This window comes from Hypanus sabinus, chromosome 4, assembly GCF_030144855.1.
Source record: "Hypanus sabinus isolate sHypSab1 chromosome 4, sHypSab1.hap1, whole genome shotgun sequence".
NCBI lineage: Eukaryota > Metazoa > Chordata > Chondrichthyes > Myliobatiformes > Dasyatidae > Hypanus > Hypanus sabinus.
In genome coordinates this window covers 103,415,312-103,439,054 of record NC_082709.1, presented here as the reverse complement: position 1 = coordinate 103,439,054, position 23,743 = coordinate 103,415,312, and the positions used below count along the sequence as shown (strand labels likewise).

At 38.2% G+C, this 23,743-nt stretch overlaps 1 protein-coding gene across 1 annotated transcript in view; it reads left to right on the top strand.

Moving 5' to 3' along the window:
- The window catches only part of wbp4 (WW domain binding protein 4), a 59,614-nt gene extending 36,532 nt beyond the window's left edge, over positions 1 to 23,082 (top strand). Inside the window, exons 6-10 of the mRNA XM_059967795.1 lie at positions 11,851 to 11,921; positions 13,523 to 13,598; positions 15,351 to 15,541; positions 19,849 to 20,021; positions 22,104 to 23,082. Of these exons, the coding sequence (XP_059823778.1) occupies positions 11,851 to 11,921; positions 13,523 to 13,598; positions 15,351 to 15,541; positions 19,849 to 20,021; positions 22,104 to 22,305 (713 nt within the window). The 3' untranslated portion in view covers positions 22,306 to 23,082. The remainder of the gene's footprint in view (positions 1 to 11,850; positions 11,922 to 13,522; positions 13,599 to 15,350; positions 15,542 to 19,848; positions 20,022 to 22,103) is intronic.
- Positions 23,083 to 23,743: the final 661 nt, after the last annotated feature.

The window sequence follows — 23,743 nt, the reverse complement described above, 5'->3', positions numbered from 1 at the left end:
TGTCCAACCAATTTTGGTCTTTGTGATGTCCAGGGTTTCCTTCATCAAGCCAGTAGCTTCCTCTCTGTTTTCACAACTGTCAGCCATGCAAGTCCTGGGTGGAGACTGAAGAATACCGTTGCATATACAATACTGTACAAAAGTCTTAGCGCATATACAGTTGCAAGAAAAAGTTTGTGAAAAGTTTGCAATTACCTTCAGCAAAAGGACAATATAGGGACAAGATCCAGACACACGCAGCTCATGGCAAGGTCTATATATCATCGCAGACTTCAAAGCTAAATGCAGGTCCAATCCACTGCCTCTCTTCCAGATAAACTGAATCTTTTTTATGCTTAGTTTGATATCGTCAACACAGCCCCTGAGGAGAGCTGTCAAATTGACCTGCACCTTGGTCATCTCCGAGGCTGAAGTACCCAGGTGTTTCCAACGAATGGACAGCCACAAGGCTGCGGGACCCGACACACACATTTTTAATCTCTCCCTCTCCCAGTGTAGAGTGCCCTCCTGCTTCAAAATATCCACCTTTGCCCTCTACCTACAAAGACCAAGGTAACATCTCTGAATGACTGGCATCCTATCGCACTCACCTCAATAATAAGCAAATTCGTTGAGAGGCTGGTCAAGGACTACATCTGCAGCATGCTGCCAACCACACTGGATCCCCTACATTTCGCCTACTGACACAACCGGTCGACAAATGACGCAATAGCCATTGCTCAACCCACCATCCTTACACATCTGGAGAAGGATGCTTATGTGAGAATGCTGTTCTTGGACTACAGTTCAGCATTCAACATCATAATTCCCTCCATGCTCGACCCTGCCTTGTGTAGCTGGATTTTAGACTTCCTGTCAGACCGCAGCAGGTGGTAAGAGTGGGCTCCCTCATCTTTGCCCCCCAACCCTCAACACAGATGCCCCTCAGGGCTGTCCAAAGCCCCTTTACTCTCTGTATATCCATGACTGTGTTGCCACCCACAGATCCAATCTGCTAATTAAATTTTCTGACGATACTACATTGATTGGCCTAATCTCAAATAATAATGAGGCAAGCTACGGAGAAAAAGCCATCACGGTGTCAAGAAAGCAACCTCAATGTCACAAGAATAAAGGAGCTAGTTGTGGACTACAGGAGAAATGGAGACAGGCTCACCCCTCTTGATATCAATGGATCTGGGGTTGAGAGGGTGAACAGCTTTAAGTTCCTTGGCATACACATCACCGAGGATCTCATGTGGTCTGTACATACTGGCTATGTGATGAAAAAGGCACAACAGCACCTCTTTCACCTTAGACGGTTGAAGAAGTTTGGTATGGGCCCCCAAATCCTAAGAACTTTCTACAGGTGCACACTTGGGAGCATGCTGACTGGCTGCATCTCTGTCTGGTATGGGAATTGTACTCCTCCCCCCCCCCCCCCCAATTGCAGGACTCTGCAGAGAGTGGTGCGGACAGCCCAGCATATCTGTAGATGTGAACTTCCCATTATTCGGGGCATTTACAAAGACAGGTGTGTAAAAAGGGCCTGAAGGATGACCTCATTGGAGGCCTGAGCCACCCCAACCACAAACTTTTCCAACTACTACCAACTGGGAAACTGTACCGCCGCATTAAAGCCAGGACTAACAGGTTCTGGGACAGCTTCTTCCACCAGGCCATACGACTGATTAATTCATTCTGATACAATTGTATTTCTATGCTATATTGACTGTCCTGTTGTACATGCTATTTATTACAAACTACTATGCATTGCACAGATGGGAGACATAAAGATTTCTACTCATCGTGTATGTGAAGGGTGTGAGTAATAAAGTCAATTCAATACCTGTTTTTTTTTGCATTAATTTCTCATAAAATGCCTGATCATCTAAGCCACAATAATAGACAAAGACAGTTTGCCTAGGCTAATAATAATTATACTACTTTTCGTCAATACTAAGTACACCATTTAAACAATCTCAGTCCAGGTTAGAAAAAGTATGTGAACCTCTAGGGTATGCCTTCTACAAAAGCCATTTATAGTCAGGTGTTCCTATCAATGAGATGAGATTAGAAGTGTTGGTTGTAGAGGTGCCCTGCCCTATATTTAAAAAAAAGGCACAGTCAGCTTACTGACAGAGCATGCTCCATTCAAGAAAGATATGTTTATCTGCACCATGCCTTGATTAAAACAACTTTCAGATGACCTGAGAAGAATTGTAAAGATGCATGAAGTTGGAAAACACTACAAAAGCATTTCTAAATACCCGTGTTCATCATTCCACAGTAAGAGAAATTGTCTATAAATGGAGGAAATTCAGTACTGTCGCTACTCTTCCTGGGAGTGGGCATCTTTCACACCAAGAGCACAATGTGCAATGCTGAAGGAGGTGAAAAAAAACTGAAGGGTAACAGCAAAAGACTTGTAGAAATATCTAGAACCTGCTAAAGTCTTTATTCATATGTCCACTATAATAAACACACCGAACAAGAATGGTGTTCATGGAAGGACACCACAGAGGAAAACACTGCTCTGCAAAAATAAAAATTGATGCACATCTCAAGTTTGCAAAAGACCTCTTGGATGTTCTAGAAGGCTTCTGGGACAATGTTCTGTGTACAGATGAGACAACAGTTGAACTTTTTGGCAGATATGCACATTGCTAAGACTGGAGGAAAAATGGCACTGCACACTAACAACAAAACATCATCATCCCATGGTGGGAGGAGCATCATGGTTTGGGGCTGCTTTACTGCCTCAGGACTTGGACAGCTTGTAACTGTTTAGGGAGCAATGAAATCATAATTGTATCAAGACATTTTGCTGGAGAATATCAGGGTAGCAGTCCATCGTCACCTGTAGCTTAATAGAGATGGATGATGAAACAAGTCAATAATCCGAAACACAAGAGTAAATCAACACCAGAATGGTTTAAAAGGATGATAATTTGTGTTTTGGAATGGCTAAGCCAGTGTCTAGAACTTAACCCAATTGAGATGCTGTGGTATGACCTGAAGAGGGCTGATCGTGCAAGGTCTCCCAGAAATATTGATGAACTGAAACAGTTTTATGTGGAGGAATGGTCTGAAATTCCTCCTCGCTGTTGTGCAAGTCTGATCAGCAGCTACAGGAAACATTTGGTGGAGGTTTTGACTGCTAAAGGGGTTCTGTCAGTTATCAAGTGCAAGGGTTCACATAATTTTCACAGCCTGGACTGTGAATGTTTAAACAATGCGTTCAATAAAGACATGAAAAGTACAATTGTGTGTGTGTGTGTGTTACTGGTTAGGCAGATTGTGTTTGTCTATTATTGTGAACTAGATGAAGTTCAGACCACATTTTATGAATAATTAATGCAGGAAACCAAGTAATTGCAAAAGGTTCACAAATGTTTTCTTGCAGCTGTATATAGTTAAGGTGCCAAAGACTGGATTTGTCAATGTGAAGCAAAGAGCAAGTTTATAAACCCGGTGGGAGCAAAGGATGTGGGGAATGGCGACGGTGGAGTGCCCCGGGAGAGGTGTGGGACAGGTGACAGAGAAAGAGTGCCGGGGTGGGATGAGGCATGGGTGCAGACACAGTCAGCCCTGAGATGTCAGGCAAGGTAGGTAATTCCATTCCAAACGGTTTATTGATCTTTGCAGAAATGTATCTCTGGTGCTTCATGCTCCCTCCCCTCTCCCTGCTCTCTTCCCACTCTCAGTCCACAATAGAGACCCATATTAGATTTAGGTTTATCATCACTCACATATGTCATGAAATGTGTGTGTGTGTGTGTGTGCTTTTTTGCACCAGCAGTACGAAACTTAAATTTACTACAGTATTGTGTAAAAGTCTTAGGCACCCCAGCTGTATAAATGTGCCTGAGACTTTTGCACAGTACTGTAGATGTAGGATTTTTCATTGCTGTTTTTGTAAGTTTTGTTTGTCCAGTTAGGGTGGTCAGACCACTCAGTCTGGCCTCTACCCATTGAGCTGTTTGGCATGGGTGACCCTAGCAAGAGCTGAAGCCTAAGGCCCTGGCTTCAGCTAGCATAGCTTTCTGGGTCAGTGAGGCATGCAAGCCTCCAAACCATGGCAAGGTTGTCTTCTTGGTGGTGATAACATGCATGATGTAATTTTGCTTTCAGAAGCTCGGTTTACCCTTCTGTAGGTATATAACTGTTTGGTTATAATTCCAGTGTATGCAGAGGACGTAAAGTGAAGTGGATGATTGTGCATCATTAAAAGAACAGAGGGCCCACATTTACAATTTCAGAATGGGAAGAGGGTTGTGAATACTTGTTTTTGGCTTAGCACACATCAGGACAAACTGAATGAAATTTTGATTTCAGTTATTGAGAATTTGTTCAATGTGCTCATAAATATTGATTAATGTTCATCAAAGCCTTGGAGAAGATCTCAAGAAGATGAACTAGAATGGGACTAGTTTAGCAGGATTGAAGTATATTTGAAGAGTGAAGAGGTTTTTGAAGTGAAGTTTGGCGCATTTGATAGAGAATGTATAAGATTTAAAGTTTGGTAGTATTGGAAGAAACTTTACTAGTGTCAGCTGGATTGAAAATGGGAGGATACAGATTTGAGATGCTTGACAAAAATATTAGTAAGGAAATAGATCCTTACACAGGGTATTACAATACCCTGTTTGTCCTTCCATTCAATGCCAGCTAGTCTTTTCTGTCTACAACAGGTTTGAGCTCCTGAAACATAATATACCACCTACACAGACTGGCAGAGCAGGAACCCAGCAGTATACTGCCAACTGAAGTTACAAAGCAGTTACTGCATGGGGAGGAGTGGGTGAGAAGACACCATGCTAGTTATTCCTTGTCAAATAAATTGACATTTTTGGGGAGTTACAATCAAGTGAAGGTATTTGGAGCATTGCCTCATAGATCTGTAATAAGTCAAAACTAGTCTTAATTCTCCTTTCTCCTTATTGGTCTGTTTCTCAATCAAAAATTAATTCCAATCTGTATCATTATCTGCTTTGAACTCTTATCATTTACTATTAGTTTCTTGTGAGGGGTGAAGTTACCTTGATGATAAGGTAACAGATAAAATTACTACTTAGAGGTGGTTATTACGCTTAGTACAATGAGGAATGCACTTAGAATATTTTGTTCTTTTCTATGAAACCTGCCATGGTGTCACAGTCTGTCTTCGAAGAAAGGTTTAATTGCTTTTGAATCTTTTACATGCTTTTTGTGTTGGCCTTGCAGTGTACTTAGTCTTATGTACATTTCTTCAGATGATTTGGCAGGAATAGTACCATAGTTCTCCAGGTTTAATTACAATCTTGTTCTTTGCTCTCAGTTATTTGCAAATCAAGCAGCTGGTTATGGCAGCCAGGTACAATGGATTCAGGCTAATTGGGGCACATCAAGACCAGGAGGCTTGGCCCAATTAAGCAGCTGCCCCAGTTCTTCAGATTTTCATGGAAATAGTTAGAAAGTTATAAGAGACAAACTGCCATTTAATTGAGTAATAAATAATGTATTTAAATGAAACACTGAACAAATTAGAGCACGGGCAATATTACTACAGTACTATAAGACTTTTTATTAGTTTGTAATGGTTGCAGCTGAGGAATTCATCAAATGTATGCTGGTGTAGTCTCGATTGGTAAACTATCCATTCTTAACCCCTTCTTAAAGCTTTGAAGTTTAACGTTTTTCCAATAACAAAAAATTTAACAAAAAATCCTGACATATTTGAACAATACAACAGTTATAAAGAACAATACAGCACAGTACTGGTCTTTCGGCCCACAGTGATGTGCTGACCCTTAAACCTTCCCCCCCCTCCCCCAATATAACCCTCCACCTTAAATTTCACCATGTACCTGTTTAGTAGTCTCTTAAATTTCACTAGTGTATCTGCCTCCACCACTGACTCAGGCAGTGCATTCCAAGCACCAACCACTATGAGTAAAAAAATCCTTCCTCTGATATCCCCCTTGAACTTTTCTCCCCTTACCTTAAAGCCATTTTCTCTTGTATTGAGCAGTGGTGCCCTGGGAAGAGGCGCTGGCTGTCCACTCTATCTATTCCTCTTAATATCTCGTACACCTCTATCATGTCTCCTGTCATCCTCCTCCTCTCCAAAGAGTAAAGCCCTAGCTCCCTTAGTCTCTGATCATAATGCATACTCTCTAAACCGAGCAGCATCCTGGTAAATCTCTGTACCCTTTCCAATGCTTCCACATCCTTCCTATAGTGAGGCGACCAGAACTGGACACAGTACTCGGCCAAACCAGAGTTTTATAGAGCAGCAACATTACCCCGTGACTCTTAAACTCTATCCCTCGACTTATGAAAGCTAAAATTCCATAAGCTTTCTTAACTACCCTATCTACCTATGAGACAACTTTCAGGGATCTGTGGACATGTACCCCCAGATCCCTCTGCTCCTCCACACTCCCAAGTATCCTGCCATTTACTTTGTACTCTGCCTTGGAGTTTGTCCTTCCAAAGTGTACCACCCCACACTTCTCTGGGTTGAACTCCATCTGCCACTTCTCAGCCCACTTCTGCATCCTTTCAGTGCCTTTCTACAATCCTCAATGCTATCCACAACACTGCCAACCTTTGTGTCGTCTGCAAACTTGCCAACCTTCTCTTCTACCCCCACCTCCAGGTCGTTAATGAAAAGACCCTCTGGCTTCTGCGGGCAAACCAATTCTGAATCCACCTGGCCAAACTTCCCTGGATCCCATGCCTTCTGATTTTCTGAATAAGCCTACCGTGTGGTACCTTGTCAAATGCCTTACTAAAATTCATGTAGATCACATCCACTGCACTACCATCATCTATATGCCTGGTCACCTTCTCAAAGAACTCTCTCAGGCTTGTTAGACATGATCTGCCCTTCACAAAGCCTTGCTGACTGTCCCTGATCAGACCATGATTTTCTAAATGCCCATAGATTCTATCTCTAAGAATCTTTTCCAACAGCTTTCCCACCACAGACGTAAGGCTCACTGGTCTGTAATTACCTATAATTATACTATCCTTAGCTTTCTGATAGTGTTGCATGTTTGTAGGGAAGGGAACCATCTGGCGTGTTTCATTGGCATTGTAGTTATCTGTTGTCATCTGCACAAAATTTTTGAAGCAAGTTGAAGAGTTTTGTAGATTTTCATGTTTCTGTGTTTACAGCATCATCACTATCTTTTTTTGTCGTGTGCTTTATTGAATTTAATGTGGTGCTTACATATCCAACTAAGACAACCAACCATGTGTTGCTTGAAATTCTTTGTGACCCAGCTTCTTGGACATCTCCTCTGACTTGTTTTTTAACATTGGTCCATTTACAAGCACATCTTGTCCAGTCACAATGTAAAACCGTTGAGGGCCTCTTCAAAACCTGGATCTTTACTTTCACACTTTTGTTTTTGGGATGTTTGCTATTGTTTCTCATGTAATGCCCATTCTTCTTGCAGTTTAACTTGCTGATGTGTCAAATGTGCAATTGTAGATTTTGGCACTCCAGTTATCTCTGCCCCCTGCTGATGAGTGGTGTTAGGCAGATGCCTTTTAATTTGGTCCAGTAGGGTAATTTTTTTGGCTAGTGTTAAATTGTTTTGTGACAAGGGTCTCAAAAAATTTAAAGTCAAAATAAAAAAAATGTCAAAGTGATCAAAAATAACTGCTTTTTCAATTTGCATCTGTCATCCCAAATGGATAAAACTAATGCTGTTTCTCCCTTTCAGCACAGTGTAGCATCTAATAGCCACACAATTACACATACTAACCATCTCCTGTCCCAATTAAGCAGCACGGTGTCCCAAATGAACAAAGGGAATCCTGGCTATTTTCTCGAACTAGTTTTTGTTGCTTAAGGTTTGTCCCAAATAATCGGCTGCCCTGATTAACTGATGGCTCAATTAACCAGAATCCATTGTGTATATATGGCTATACACAGAATTCTATAAATTCTTCTGAGGTTTCTTGTTTGAGAAAGCTTCACAAAATTGGTACATGTATAACTGATGGGTCAAATATGTTCTTGTTCTTGTTAGTCTTTATCGCTCCATCCCTAACCCTGTGCTTTAGAAGGTAGTGCTAATGTGCTACCTTGATTTTCTGTTATTGTGTGGGAGTGGTCCCATAATAAATTACTTGGAACTATATGGGAATATTAAGCACGTCATGCTGCATTCTTGGATCACTGTGTGATGCATGGATTTTCTCTGTGTCCTCTGGTTTCCTCCCATTGTCCAAAGTTGTAATGGGCAGTAAATCATACAAATAGTCCCTTTATTAGACTAGGGTGACATTGAGGGTTGCTGGGTTGTGCTGCTCGAATGGCCGGAAGGGCCCACTCCACACTGCATCTCTAAGTAAAATGTAATAAATAAAGCAAAATTCTGTCACAGCAGAGACCACAGTTTGGTGAGGCTGAGCTTGTCATCTACTCTTGAATAATTGTATTTATTTGTCTGGTCAGCTTTGAGCTCCAGGATGTGATGGTGAATGATTTGTCAATGTTGTTTGTTAAGACTCTCTCACTGCAGTTGACCATAACTTCACATTTTGTAGTTAGTCTCTGGGTCCATTCCAGGGGAACTGTTTGAAAGTCAGAAATGAAAAACTCTGGTAGAGAATCATAGGATCTGTGGTGATAGGAAGAGTGACTGCCAGCCAGCCTTACTCAGTGAGTCAATCTGTTTAACACTCCAGCTCTGCCCAATTCAACCCAGCCCTGATTGATACAGGTCAGAGGACATTGGTGAGGAGAAAGAACACAGATGAAAATGTCTGCAAACCCCTTATTAGCTGGCAATTCCATTCCCATCCATCTCACTGTTCTCTTAAACATTTGTTCGGATGTACTGGTGCCCATAAATTGGACATTCATTACCCAGGGAGGGGCTTATATGGAGAACAGGCAACTTGGCTGTCACCATTTAATTCCAGATGTCTTGCTGTATGTGGACATTGACAACTTTATTATCTGAGATGCTGTAAATGGTACTGATGGAGGTGAACATTGTTAAACACATCACCACCCCTTTCTTCTGACCTTATGATGGAGAAATATTCAAGATAATTGAACTTACACCTAAGTCACCCCTGTAGCAATCTCTGGGGACTGAGATTGTCTTTAAATCATCTTCCTTTTGTGTTTAGATTGATTCCAGTCAGTGCAGAGTTTTTCAGTTGATTTACGCTGACTTGAGTTCTTGCTCAAGTTTGTTATTCGACCAATCAGACATTACTGCTCGCCTTGATATTGAGTTGGCTGTACTGCCTTGCATGTATAATTTCCTTATGCTTGGACCGAAGCTACAAAATGATCTGGAGAGGCGATCCAGGCCAAACAATTTGTATTGTTTAAGGATGCACAGATTCCTCATCTGCATAAGATAGAGCAGCTAACTTCCTGAAAATAACAGTTCGTGTAGATGCTACTAGGCCTTTCTCCTATGTATAGAGGCATAGAGAGGTACTGCATGGAAATGGCCCTTCAGCCCATTGAATCTGCACTGACCATCAACAAGATGATTACTGCAACCTAAGTTTTTTCATTCTCTCTCTCTCTCCCCCCCCACCAATTTTCTACTACTCATCTGCACAGTAAGGGCAGTTCACTAAGTGTCTTTAGGAAGGAAGCTGGCTCTTTATTTACAGAAAACTGTATGAAAGGTGCATAGGAACAGGCATTCAGCTTGCCTTGGTGCTGACATTCATCTTCCCTAGGAATCTACATTTCATCAAATTGATTTTTGCTTTTACTACTTCTCTTTTACTTCACTGTTACTTCAAAGTACTCAGGATATTTGCCTTTGTTATTTCCTATGTCCTGTACTCAATTCCACTCAAAGAAGATTTTCTAATTGCTTACATTTATTAGTAACCATTTTGTTTAAATGCCCCCTAATTTTGAATTCAACTACAAGTGGAAACATCACCATATACCTTCCCTGTCATAAATTTGAGGAACTCTTAACAGTCTTTGGTTCGTAATCTAAAGAAAAAACTTTTTCAATTTTTCTTGTAACTTGTGATCTCTCAGGTATGGTATCAGCCTGTAATATAGTTTATTGCTCTTTCTCCAGTGTTATCCTCTTCTGATGGCCTTGTTACCCTATTACAAATTACCCTACTCCATGTGAACACTGATCAGAGTTCTATCTGAGTCTTGCAATATTGCTCCCTGATTCTGATGACTAATTGAAAGCCTCTCCATTTTGGTTTACAGGTCTTCTTTATTTGTGCTTAAGAATGTGTTTTCCTTTAATATTAAGTGGAGCTGATAGAAAAGTATGACCATCAGTGGGGGAGGGGTGAGGAGAGAAAATATTTTTAGGCTCATCTTGTACAATACAAACAAGACTTACAAAAAAAATTGAACATTTGTTCAAGATACTGTCTTGTAAAATCTCCATTGCACTAACATTTCTGATTTCATGAACTGTGTATTTAAAAACTGAAAAAAAGGCATAAATGAATCTATATAGCTAGAAAAAAAATTGTTCTATAATGGAGCAAACTTCAGTGTAGGCTATTAAGTTGAAGTAAACCTTACAAAGTTGTTCAGGTCTCTGATCTTGAGAAATATGGTTCAAATATAACTTCTGCATGTGACTGTTAAGTAATTCAGTTCTGATGACTGGAAATTAAGTAGACACTACTGATGGTCTAAGTTGGATCCTGACATCCACTAATGAGCTGCAAGGACTGTTATGTGCTCCTGGAGGTGGGCGGATAGACTAGAAAGAGTAATATTTTCCTTCAGGAGTAATGAAAGGAGGAAGTCAGTAGAAGCAGAAATATTGACACTAGGACAAATGAAGCTGTGCAGAGGGATGTTTCTTTTGGGAGGTAGAGTGAGGTTGTCTGAAACTTCCAGCTGGTCATTTATTGGGTAAATAAGTATTATTTGACTCTGTATTAAATACGAATGGCATGTAGAAAATGTATTGCAGAGCATTTAAGTTCTTGTTTTGGATCAGTAATCTTATGGTCTAATCTCCACCTTTGCATAAATTAATTCTTAACATAATGTTTCAAAATGAGATAGATTCAAGTGTTCTATTTAAAGTTACTGTATAACTAAACAGTAGGATATGGATTTGTACAAAGAACTTCCTTTAAGAGATTTCAATTTAACATTAAAAATTATCTTTGCATTCTTCTCATCTAATGAACTTTTGTTAAGAAATACTGACTGAAAAGTAAGTTGGATAGAAGTTCATCATTTATATTTCTGCAGGCCAGTAAATTTGTGAATTTATGGTGTGCATCCATCTTGTTATCCATGCAGTATGCTTTTTAGTAATTTGCTGCTGTAATGAATATAAATCATAATGGTATTACTCTTAATCAGATAGGTAGTGCATCATCTTATTTCAATGTATTTTTATTGTATTCTAGCCTTTTTGCTATCATTTCGATGTCTATTTGGTTCAGAGCAATGGTGTATTTTTATAATTCAATGAAGTAACCACAAGATTTGTTGCATGTTTTCTTTTTGAATGTGGTTAATTTGTCATGTTCATTTTTTCAGCAGAATTAAAAAATACTTTTAATGTTCAAGTTTAAAGTTTGATTAGTCTTGAGTGACTTTTGTTTCAAGGAAGCAAAATACATGTGCTAAATTATTGTAGCAGAGGAACTACTTGTGCTGAATCTCGTGCTAAAATCTGTACTGCATGGATGATAAAGGTATATTTAGAACTGTTCAAAATGATTTAACTTAAATTGATAGCTTATGTTATCATGGAGTGGTGTGTGTTTTATATTTCAAAGGCACTGCTAAAACTTTGTATCCATATGGAAATAGGAACATGTAATGTACAGATTGTGTTCAGGCCAAGTACCAGTGAGAGACTCACAGGCAATTATTTCTTCATTGTACAGAATCACAATGGGAAAAGCCTGAAGGGTTCCAAGAGAGCTCAAACTTTGTGCAGAGTGAAGTTGCACAACAGGTACTTTGTTGGTTTGGATTTGCCTACCACATCATTTAGGGCTATTGTATCTGTGGACCAAAAGTACTCAAAATTAACCATATTTTGTAATCAAATGCCCCTTCCAGCAGACACAGTCATGTGCTTTCAAGGAGGGGTAATTAGTTAGAATGCACTCCTTATAAAACTATTCATATCACCCGTGGACTATTAAATGGACTTGAATGATAAAGATGGAGCCTTGACTTACAAGGTTTGAGCAGGCAGTTATCTTAATACTGCAAACGTTTTGCTTCTGTGATACTTTTTAACTTTTCCGAGCTTGTGCTTTTGGATGTCGTGTCTGTACATTGCAAATGAAGCTGGTACATCATCTCTGACGTGGTGATGTGTTTTGCTTTGATGCTTGTTGAGAACCCGGTGCAGGTGAAGTTTTACAGGTGAGAAATCACATTGATTTTTAAGGATTGTGGTTCATTTCAATCATACATTCTGGGTGGGAGGAACTGTGGGCCCTTTTACTTTTCCACCTGTACATGGGTGGGTACCAGGTTTGGGCCTAGGCTTTGTGAATTCAATTAACTTACCATTTGCACAATTTTGGACGGGAAGCTGTAAGTTGTGATTTCCTTTGACAAAGCAATTGATAGATCTGATTTAAAAATAACAAATTTATTAGAGCTGGTTCTCTTGAAAATGAGCAGTTTGTATTCCAACTTCTGTGGTCATGAGAGTAGCATAAGGAGGACTTGGGTTTTTAATTGCTGAATGATTTAAATAGTTTAAGAAATTATTGTCTCCTCAAAATTCATAGCGTGCATGTTATTTTTCATGGAATGGGATTTATCTAGCATATATCAAAAACTTGTGAAATTGTCTTTTCAGATGAGACATTATACACATTTAATTCTATTCTAATAGGTGTTAAGAAGGATTGTATGATACTAGCTTTCACATTCACTATTAATCATACCTCTTCAAATCGTAGACTATTACTGTTACTGCTTCAAAAGCAGTTAATTGGCCATACTGTGCCTTGGGCATTGTTGAGAAACTTACGATGTAAATACACTTTGTCTCATTTTAATCCAGGTCCATCTGAATTACAATTCCAAGTTCTGAGATTGAACCTTATCCTATTTCTTAAAGAAAAAGAATCATGCACTTACTGTAACAGATCTCAAGATTATTAGAATTTCATAACCTGAAAATGAGTATGTGTGTGTATTACACTATATTTCTTATTGAATACTATCCTGAAGAACAAGACAGCTCAAATTTATCACAGCACTGATAATTAATTGTGCTGGTTTGAACATGTGCTTGTCATTGTCTTAAACGGCAGCCATGATCAAAACAACCCAAATAACATGCAAGTTCCTGTGTCATATCTCAGCTTGCAAGTGTATGAAAAAACGATATTGACAATAGCAAACTGGAAGTAACTGGAACTGGATACACTTTGCAACAGTTGTTTAACTTGCAAATGGATAAAAATATAGTCAGATATATTGATTGATAGAAATTCGCCAGATTGGTGTGAATAGTTTCTATCACAGCACACATTGTTTGCACAGTCCAAAAATGTACCTTGCCTCACTCTGTTATTTTCTTCTTATCAGCACCTGTCAGCCTCTTCATGGGTAGAAGGAATAACTCCAGAAGGGTGCACCTACTATTACAATCTTGTAACAAGAGGTATGTATGTTGACAGTGAACTGTCCATGGCAGCATCTATGGAAAGAGAAACAGTTGATGTTTCAACAGGACCCTGCCCTGTTGAATAGTTTTATTTCAAATTTCCAGTATCTGTGGATTTTATTTATTTCTATTTACTGATCATGCCCTCTGTTTTAATACCATTGGGGAGAAGGTATAGAAATCTGAAGATAACGCTCTCAACCTTTTAGGAAGACCTTCTCCTCCACCATCAGATTTCTGAACACTACCTCATTATTCCTGTTCTTGCACAATTTATTTTTGTAACTTACAGTAATTTTGTTTACATTGTCCTGCTGCTGCAAAGCAAGAAATTTCACAGCACATGTCAGTGGTAATAAACCTGATTCTGGTGTTCTACCCTTCTGAAACCAAATTTGTTTGCTGGCAATTTCCAGATCATAAGGGAATGAATTTTGGTAATTTTATTTGCCCCTTTTTTTAGTGAGCCACACTTCATATAAGCATCAGATTTATTACAATGTTTGAGTTTCCTACTCATCCTTCTGATAAATCTAGAGCTTTCTTTTTGGCTGGTTTCTACTGCCTCTCTGAGCCAAGTAAACACAACAAATAAGGGGCACTGGGATACAAGGGCATTACTGGAGTTTATTCAGGTAATGCAGCATGTCTTAATGGTAATTTTGCCCATCTCCTGTACAGTTAAGACCAATCTAACTATTGGACACATGCTGATATAATTAAGATAAGATGGGTGGGTTTGCCTAGACTAACTATCTAGAAACCAGAGTTCTACTCCCAACGAGGCAACTATGGAATTTCTGTATAAAAATAATATGGAACTTTAAAAAACAGTGAAGTTGACCATAAAGTTAGCAAATGTCAAAAATATTTCTGATTCACCAATGTCCTTAAGCTGAAGAAATTTGCCATCCTTGAACTTGCCTTATCTTTGACTCCAGACCTGTATGAATTGTGTTTGCTCTTAACTGCCTTCTGAAATTACCTAACAAGCTACTTCACTGTATCATAATCACTAAGTACAGCATTATGACAGTCCTAGAAGATGGCTAATGATTACCTCAGTAATAAATAGGAATGGCATTATGACATTAATTGTCAGTGGTCAAAGTCAAATTTGCATTTATTGTCACTTGTACAGGTGCAAATCAAAATTCCTTTCAAAAGCATCATAGCCACATAACAGTAGAGACATTCATAAGAAAAAAATGTAAATTAAACATAAACTATAACATTTTCAATGAACACAATTAGAACAAAATAAAACAAAGTCTATTGTAGTGCAAAGTGGCTATGCTGTTGCTAGCGATTTGGGTTGTGCAGGTTGTTTCAAGAACTGAATGATTGAAGGGAAATTGCTTTGCTTGAACTTGTGTGGGACTTCAGGCATCTGTACCTCCTGTCCAATGGTAGCTGTGAGAAATTGGCATGGTCAGGCTGATGAGGATCTTTGATAGATGCTGTCTTTTTGAGATAGCATCTCCTGTAGATACTTTAGATGGTGGGGAGGGATGTGCCTACATCCCAGAAAATATATAGATAAGCACCTCTAGTAACAGCTCCAACCCTGAAATTACCTTCTTCAACCAACTTCAGTTATTCCAAGTGTGCTGGGATATAGCAGACTTGCTTGGATAATGGATGTGCCCTAGGTATTTAACATGTAAGTACAGTTGGGCCATTAGGCTGCTTTGTCTCAGGAAAGGCTATTTATAAGCTATATTGAGCTTCATTTATGATACCTTTTAGCTTCACAGTGGGAAAAGCCTGAAGGCTTCATCTCTGCTAGCGATTGCTCAGATACTGCTAGCAAAGATAAGATGGAACCTGAGGAATCCACTAAAGAATCCACAACTGCAGAAGTTACTGAGAAAGGCTCTGAAGATTGTTCTACAGGAGAAGAGGAGCAACTGCAAAGTGAAACAAATGTCTCTCTCCAGGTATGTTCTGCAATCTCAGCAATAAGGAAATTTGAAGGTTGTTAAGTAATGCAGAGATAAGGTAAGTCTGCGAAGTCCTTGTGTATCTGGTGGACATGTGAAGAAGTAATGAGAGCTTTGCACTGTTGGGACAGAGTGTTCACATCATGTTGAATTCACAGGCGTTAAAAATAAGTATTGGCAGTGTGAAAATCATAGTGTGTGCGTGGATCATAGAACATAAAGGCAGGAAATGTAGGGCATTATTTACTATTTGCCTTAATATAAAGCAAATTTTTGCCATGAATACATATATGTTCTTTTGTCTGATTAGTAATTAACAGAGCAACTTTTTTAATGGGTGTAAATCAAACTGAGATGAGGAAGGAGATTGGTGGAAAAAAATCATGTGGGAGAAATGCCTCTTTTGTTTGCTAACTTACATATTATTCTCTCTATCTTACTTTCCTATTTGTACCAAAAAGAATTCTAGCAATTGCAAGACATTAGCAAAATTGCAGAATGGGAAGGTAATAACTTTATGATTCACTTATCAGTGGCGGGCACACACAGCAGCTGCTTGTCTGGAGTTTGCACATTCTCTCTGTGACTGCATGAGTTTCTCTCAGTGCTCTAGTTTCTTCCTAAGATGAATGGGTTGATTGATTAATTGATAACTGTAAAATTTCCCTTTTGTGTAAATGGTCTAATTATTCACAATCTATTCCAGTGATTTGATATGAGTATCAATTGTAATATAATCAAGTTTTCTGATAATACACAGCCAGATGGCAGAGTGTGTTTTGTATAGGATGTAGAGAGACTTCAAAGGGTAGGAGAATGGATGAGTACAAAGCAGAGTATCGTGATAAATACTTGCTTATCTACATTTGATAGAAAAAAAATCAGTTTTTTTTTTAGAATTGAGAAATTGAAAAGTGTTGGTCTTCACAGGAACCCAGAGTTCTTGTAAATGAAGCATTAAAGGTATGTGCAGGTACAGAACACAGTTAAGACAGTCTTTGTATCAAGAAGATTTGAGTACAAGATTGAGTAAAGCAGTTTTGTTTTGCCTGGTGAAGTTTTAGCTGGAATATGGTGTTCAGGTTTGGAGTTTCTATGTAAAGAAGAATGTATTTATAATAGAAATGAAGTTTATCAGTGTGATTCCTGGGTAGTAGAATTGTCCCATTAGAAGAGATTAAACAGACTGGCCTAAACACTTTTTAAGTTAAAAAGAATGAGAGGTGGTTTTGTTGAAATATTCTAATTTCTTGTATGGTTTCATATGCTAGATGTCGTGATGTTGAGTCAAAAGTTCAGCCAAGATTTAATTTAATTGCAGAACAGGTATTGAGTCTGAATAGCCTTCTGTTTATGCATGTGTACAAACTTCGAAAATTTAATTCCAATTTCCAAGCCCAGTTATTAACAGTGGCAGGAAAAGGTTTGGGCACTCCAGTCAGAATTTCTGTTACTGTGAATAGTTAAGTGAGTAGAAGATGAAAGTCTTAAAGATGAAACTTTTTTCAACATTTTAAGCAAGATTAGTGTACAATTTTAGAGTGAAAAAAGGAAAGGAGTACCATGCAAAAGTTTGGGCACACCAAGAGATTTGAGCTCTCAGATAACTTTTACCAAGGTCTCAGACCTTAATTCGCTTGTTAGAACTATGGCTTGTTCACAGTCATTATTAGGAAAGGCCAAGTAATGCAAATTCCAAAGCTTTATAACACCTGACTCCTCAAACCTTGTCCCAACAATTAGCAGCCATGGGCTCCTCTAAGCAGCTGCCTAGCACTCTGAAAATTAAAATAAATGATGCCCACAAAGCAGAAGAAGACTATAAGAAGATAGCAAAGTGTTTTCAGGTAGCCATTTCCTCAGTTCATAATGTAATGAAGAAATGGCAGCTAACAGGAACGGTGGAGGTCAAGTTGAGGTCCAGAAGACCAAGAAAACTTTCCGAGAGAACTGCTCGTAGGATTGCTAGAAAGGCAAATCAAAACCCCCATTTGACTGCAAAAGACCTTCAGGAAAATTTAGCAGACTCTGGAGTGGTGGTACACTGTTCTACTGTGCAGCGACACCTGCACAAATATGACCTTCATGGAAGAGTCATCAGAAGAAAACATTTCCTGCATCCTCACCAGAAAATTCAACGTCAGAAGTTTGCAAAGGAACATCTAAACAAGCCTGATGAATTTTGGAAACAAGTCCTGTGGACTGATGAAGTTAAAATAGAACTTTTTGGCCACAATGAGCAAAGGTATGATTGGAGAGAAAAGGGTGCAGATTTTCATGAAAAGAACACCTCTCCAACTATTGAGCATGGGGTTGGATTGATAATGCTTTGGGCTTGTGTTGCAGCCAGTGGCACTGGGAGCATTTCACTGAGGGGAGAATGAATTCAATGAAATACCAGCAAATTCTGGAAGCAAACATCACACCGTCTGTTTAAAAAAAAAAGCTGAAGATTAAAAGAGGATGGCTTCTACAACAGGATAATGATCCTAAACACACCTCAAGATACCTCAAGAGGTGCAAGCTGAAGGTTTTGCCATGGCCCTCACAGTCCCCCGACCTAAACATCATCAAAAATCTGTAGATAGTCCTCAAAAGAGCAGTGCATGCAAGATGGCCCAAGAATCTCACAGAACTAGAAGCTTTTTGCCAGGAAGAATGGGCAAAAATCACCCAAACAAGAATTGAAAGACTCTTAGCTGGCTACAGAAAGTGTGATACTTGCCAAAGGGGGTGTTACTAAGTGCTGACCATGCAGAGTGCCCAAACTTTTGTTTCGGGCCCTTTTTCTTTTCTGTTGCTTTGAAACTGTAAAAGATGGAAATAAAAAAGTAATCTTGCTTAAAATATTAAAGAAATATGTCATCTTTAACTTTATGCCTTTTGGAAATCAAGTCATCTTTTACTATTCACAATAACAGAAATTTTGACTGGGGTGCCCAAACTTTTGTAGCCACTGTATGTAAGCTGTATTAACAACAGTCTCAGCATTCTGTGAAGCACTGCTTTCTGCTTCATGTCAGCTTAAGTAATTGCTTTGAACCATTACGTTTTTTTAAAATTGCCAATTCTTACCTCCAAGTTTTTTGGCCTGAATTTAGTCACAAGTCAAAGGTACCTTCTTGAACAGTTTTTGAATAGCTTCATCAATTTCATTTCTTCTGTTTGCTTTTTCTGCTTGGAAAATTTGCTGGCAAGTTTAGTCAAAATTACCTTGCTTTGATACCAGAACTGACTGATCAGTTGTAGTTGTATTCTGTAATTTTTCTCATTAAAATTTTTTGAGTTATAATATTGACTGCTGATATTGTGATATCTTTCCTGTTAACTGATAAAGCCTGATAATTATGTTTCAAACTTATACTATTTTACTTTGAGGAAAAGACATTTACAGGTGGAACATTAGCAGTTGGTTAGCTACATTCATCATATTTTTAGTGTTACAGTTTCATCAGGAATGATCAGGTTACAGGGATGTTATGTCAGACTGTTCTGAAAAGGTAATGAGTGTTGATGAGGGTAGCTTATTTGATCTCATCTACATGATTTTAACTAAATGTCATTCCTTTGAAGAATTAAAAACCCAGGGGATCCATGTAGGAGATTGGATCCAAAACTAGTTTCACAAGAGTTTTAGTGAAAGGAAGATTCCTTTTGGTAATAACTATCAAAGATTTGGACAAGTACATGGGCTGTGATAATAGATTCTCTGGGTGGTCTGTTGTGGTCAGTAGAAAATAAATTCTGAGCTGGAGGAAATAATGGACTGATCAGTTGAGCCTAAAAAGAGAAGTAAATGGAATTTTGTGGAGGGCAACCAAATTGAAGAAATACACAATTTAATGGAGGAAAATTATCTCAGGGCACAAATGCATGATCACAAAATGTATGAGGACAAGTGGGTAAGATTACAGTGTATGGTGCTGGAAGGATCTAATGACTCTAAATAGGTTACTCTAGGGCTGTGTCAAAACTAGAGTTAATTTCTTTGGAATAATAGGTGAGATATAAATGAGGGATATAAAACTATGAAAGTGTTGGATTGAATAGATTAATAATTAGGAGATTCAAATCCAAGATGGTTGTTTGTGGGAATCTGCTGGTGGTGTGGTGGTAGAAAAAGAAATTCATCATATTTAAAAAGTACTTGAATATACACTTGAACTGATCTGACATTCAAGGCTACAAGCATGGAGTGAAAAACCAAAATATACAGGCATAGATGTGAATTTCTTCTGTGATTCTGCTATTAGTAACCAGAATGATTTTAGAAAATGACTGTTAAAAATTCTCTTGCATTGCAGAAGCAAATTGTTGCAGGAATTGACAGCAATGCAAAGTCCTCTGAGGGAAATCTTGATACTGAGCAGGAAAGCGCAATGCCCCAAGATGAGCAACAACAGGAAGCAAAGAAATCTTTCAAGAGGAAGAATGTAAACCCCTATGGGGAATGGGAAACTGTTAGAGTGGAAGAGAAGTAAGTAGCTGAACACCAATCTCAAGCTTCCTGTTCATGTCTTTATTCAAAGAAATTTTAAGTTTCCATCCAATGGTAATTCCATCTTATTACTAATTTCAGAAATGTACTGGAATTCCAAATTACAGTATTTTTATCTGTTCTTCATGCAGAGATTTATTTAAATGTGAATATTTTAAAGGGATCTCTTTTTCTTGTCAAAAATGTCAATGCTCAAAATAATGTTTGAGCTGAGGAGATCAGGTAGCATCTATAGAGGGAAATGGACAATTGACCTTTGGAGTTGAACTCTATCCAGTCCTGATGAAGGATTTTGATCCGAAATGGTGACTGTTTATTTCCCTCTGTCGATGCTGCCTGATTTGCTGAGTTGCAACAGTGTTTTGTTTGTTCTCCCCAGTGTCCGATATCTTTGGCCTCTCATATCTCCATGTCACATTACTTTTTGCCATTCCATGATAATAGGAAGATACAGACAATAATTCTGCCTCTGTTAAAGGAACTTGTTTTTTCAAACTTTTGTGTGAGTAATTGTTGTCTGAGTGCAGTTGGTTGATGCCTTTTAAATTACCTGAATTGTAGCTAAGAGAATTCACCTGACTGATTTAAAATATTAATGTTAATTCTGCCAGATGTTGAAGAATGCAAAATGATCAGGTTTAACATCTAATGCTGTAATTGGTGATCAGCTTTTAGTCATTTCCTCCCTAGTCACTTTTCAAGCTTTACTGCAAGTGATCAGAAATCTAAGAGAGGGGGTCAGTCTAATATTAGGGATATTAAGGATATTAGGGACTGAAGGGAACCAAAAAGTTGATTATGACTGTAACATCACGGCAAGGTGATTCCTCCTGAACACCAGAGCAAATGAATCTTTGCTGAATCTTGATCATATCTGTATAACCTAAATAGGAGAACTGAGAAAAAGTTGCAAATAAAGTTGTGAAATCCAGATTGCAGTAAGCATGGGAATAGGATTTTGTTTATTGCTATCACATGTAGCTGTAGTGCATTTAATATTTCAGTAACATTGTAAATAAAATATTGTTTAATTAAGCATTGCTTACATAATTCATTATGGATTATATACAAGAAGTACGTGAATGGCATATGTTATGCCACACTGTCATGTGAGTGCCTCACTTAAAAAAAAGGAAGAAAAACAAAGTAGACCAGTATCCAGTTCCTGTGTTTCTCTTTCAGTTAGTTTCTAGTTACAAAGTATAGCAGTACATTGAGGCAGTATTAGGTAAAACTGTAACAGAATGCAGAATAAACTGCAGTAGCTGAAGAGAAAGTTTAGTGCTTTATTTAGAAAATAAGGTGCAAGGTTATAACAAAGATTGTGAGGTCAAGTTCATTTTAATGTATTAGAGAACTATTCAATAGTCTTTTAACACAGGGTAGAAAATGTCCTTCACTTGTACATGTTTACAGGCTTTTATCTTCAGTATTATTAGCAAAGACAATCAAGCTTTTGTAAATTGGGCGATGCCTACACCTGTGGGCAATTGTGGATTCAAATCCTATTCTAAATAGTTGACTTTATAATTCAGGCTGACTCTCATGCTGTTGTGAATTATTGCTGTCATAAGCATGGCACTGACCTTTTGTTAAACCAAGGCTACATCTCCTCTCTCATTAGACATAGAGTCCAATGCACCAAGCATTCTACTGGGTATCTATAGACATCCCTCACTCCGCTTCACAAGCAGTTGTTGTTACAGACCTACTGGGCATGACCCACAGCCCTGCAATTAGCAGCATATAACACCAATAAATAAGCGTAACCTACCTGTAACTGCAAAACTAATTTATTTGGTTATGTTCTATCCGAGATGCTCCCTTTGTTCTGTTTCAACTTCACCTTCTCTACAACTAACTTATTTTCTCTTTCCCAGTTCTGATGAGAGGTCTTGGACCTGAAATATTAACTGTATTTCTCATTCCACAGAGATACTGACCTACTTGTTTCCACCATTCTACTTGTGTATGGTTGGCCAAAAATTTGTTTGTAAACTGTTGAATATGCAATGTACAAATTAATCATGGTGTGCTTAAATCTCTCCCCTTATTGTGCAGTGAACAGATAGATCTGCAGCTGCCTACAGTGGAGTACTCTGCTCCAACAGTGATCGATGTAAACCAGGAACCTAAAGTCAAATTTAAACAGAAAGAAATAACTTCACTGGGGAGTGATGCAGGAGGAGAGACAATGTTTAAAAAAAGGAAAGTTGAAAATGGAAAATCTAGAAACCTTCGACAGAAAGGAAATGATAATTGAATATCACGAAGTATAATACAGAAATATGTGCAATGTTATCTGGCTTTGATTTCTGTAGTAAAGACAATCTTGCCTAGATTTTCATTTAGCTCATTGGCCTTGTTTGGTGTAAAATACTGCAATATTTTTTTAAAAGAACAATATCTTTTTAAGTCAGCATTGTTTTGAATTAAGTCGGTAGTTTGAATAAGAGCACAAACTTGTGAAGCATTATTTCTGTATCCTTATTCCAGTTTATACCTGGTTTGACAGCATTTACTAGGTTTGGTTTAGTAATTTTTTTAAGTCATTAAGATTTTTTTGGTGTACTAATTATAAAAAGAAATAATGTATGCTGTGATAGCTTATAATTGATAAATAGAATTCTATTGTGTGCTGTGGATTTATGATTCTTTACATAAGACATCTTTATTAAAATATTATGCATCTTTACATAAGGTTCTAAAGGAAAGTAGTTTAATATTTTGCATAATAACTTCTGTAAGTGAAGACACAGCTGTCAAAATAAAACTGAAATGTACCCAATATTTTTGTTCTTATTGTGTGCTAATACGTTGGGCTCCCAGCAGTTGACAGAGTATTATCCTAAAAAATATAAGAAATAACCTGAACTGTGTGGTAGTTATGTATACATTGCTAATGAGAGATATGTTGTTGATTGGAGCTGTATTTCCACATTTCATTCTGGCAAAGCCTCAAAGGGCCTACTCTGCACTGTATCTCAGCATATTTTAAAAATATGTTGGTTCACAAATAAACCAGATTCCCCACTAACTCTCCTTCATGTTCACTCCATATTTCTATCAACCCAGGTACAGTAAGGACAGTATACAGTCTGCCCTTCTTATCCGCGAATTCAACCAACTGCGATTCGAGAAAACCCGGAAGTGCTCTTCCAGCACTTGTTGTTCGAGCACGTACAGACTTTTTTTTCTTGTCATTATTCCCTAAACAATGCAGTATAACAACTATTTTACGTAGCATTTACATTGTATTAGGTATTATAAGTAATCTAGAGATGATTTAAAGTATATGGGAGGATGTGCAGGGGTTATCGTGGATCGGGATCGAAAAAAATTGTAAGTTCTCTTACTAGGTAAGTCGGAACAGGTACATCCAGTATTATTTAGTGTCAGTCAAACATTTGTCATAGTGTATAATATATATTTTACCTTCCTATGAATATAAAACACTTATAGGATCAAAAACCCAAAACCCAATAATTAAACCACTGCGTTGCTTAGTAATAATTGTAGCTTTCATCAGGGCAGGGCCTTTCTCACTTTATCCTTTAAAATTGTTCTGATCGTTGACTGATGTAGCTTAACACTTTTCCAGTGACCGATGGCGTTTCACCTCTTTCTGATCGCTTTATTATTTCCACTTTATTTTCAATCGTGATTGTGATTATTTTCTTGAACAGAAACACTGTGGATTC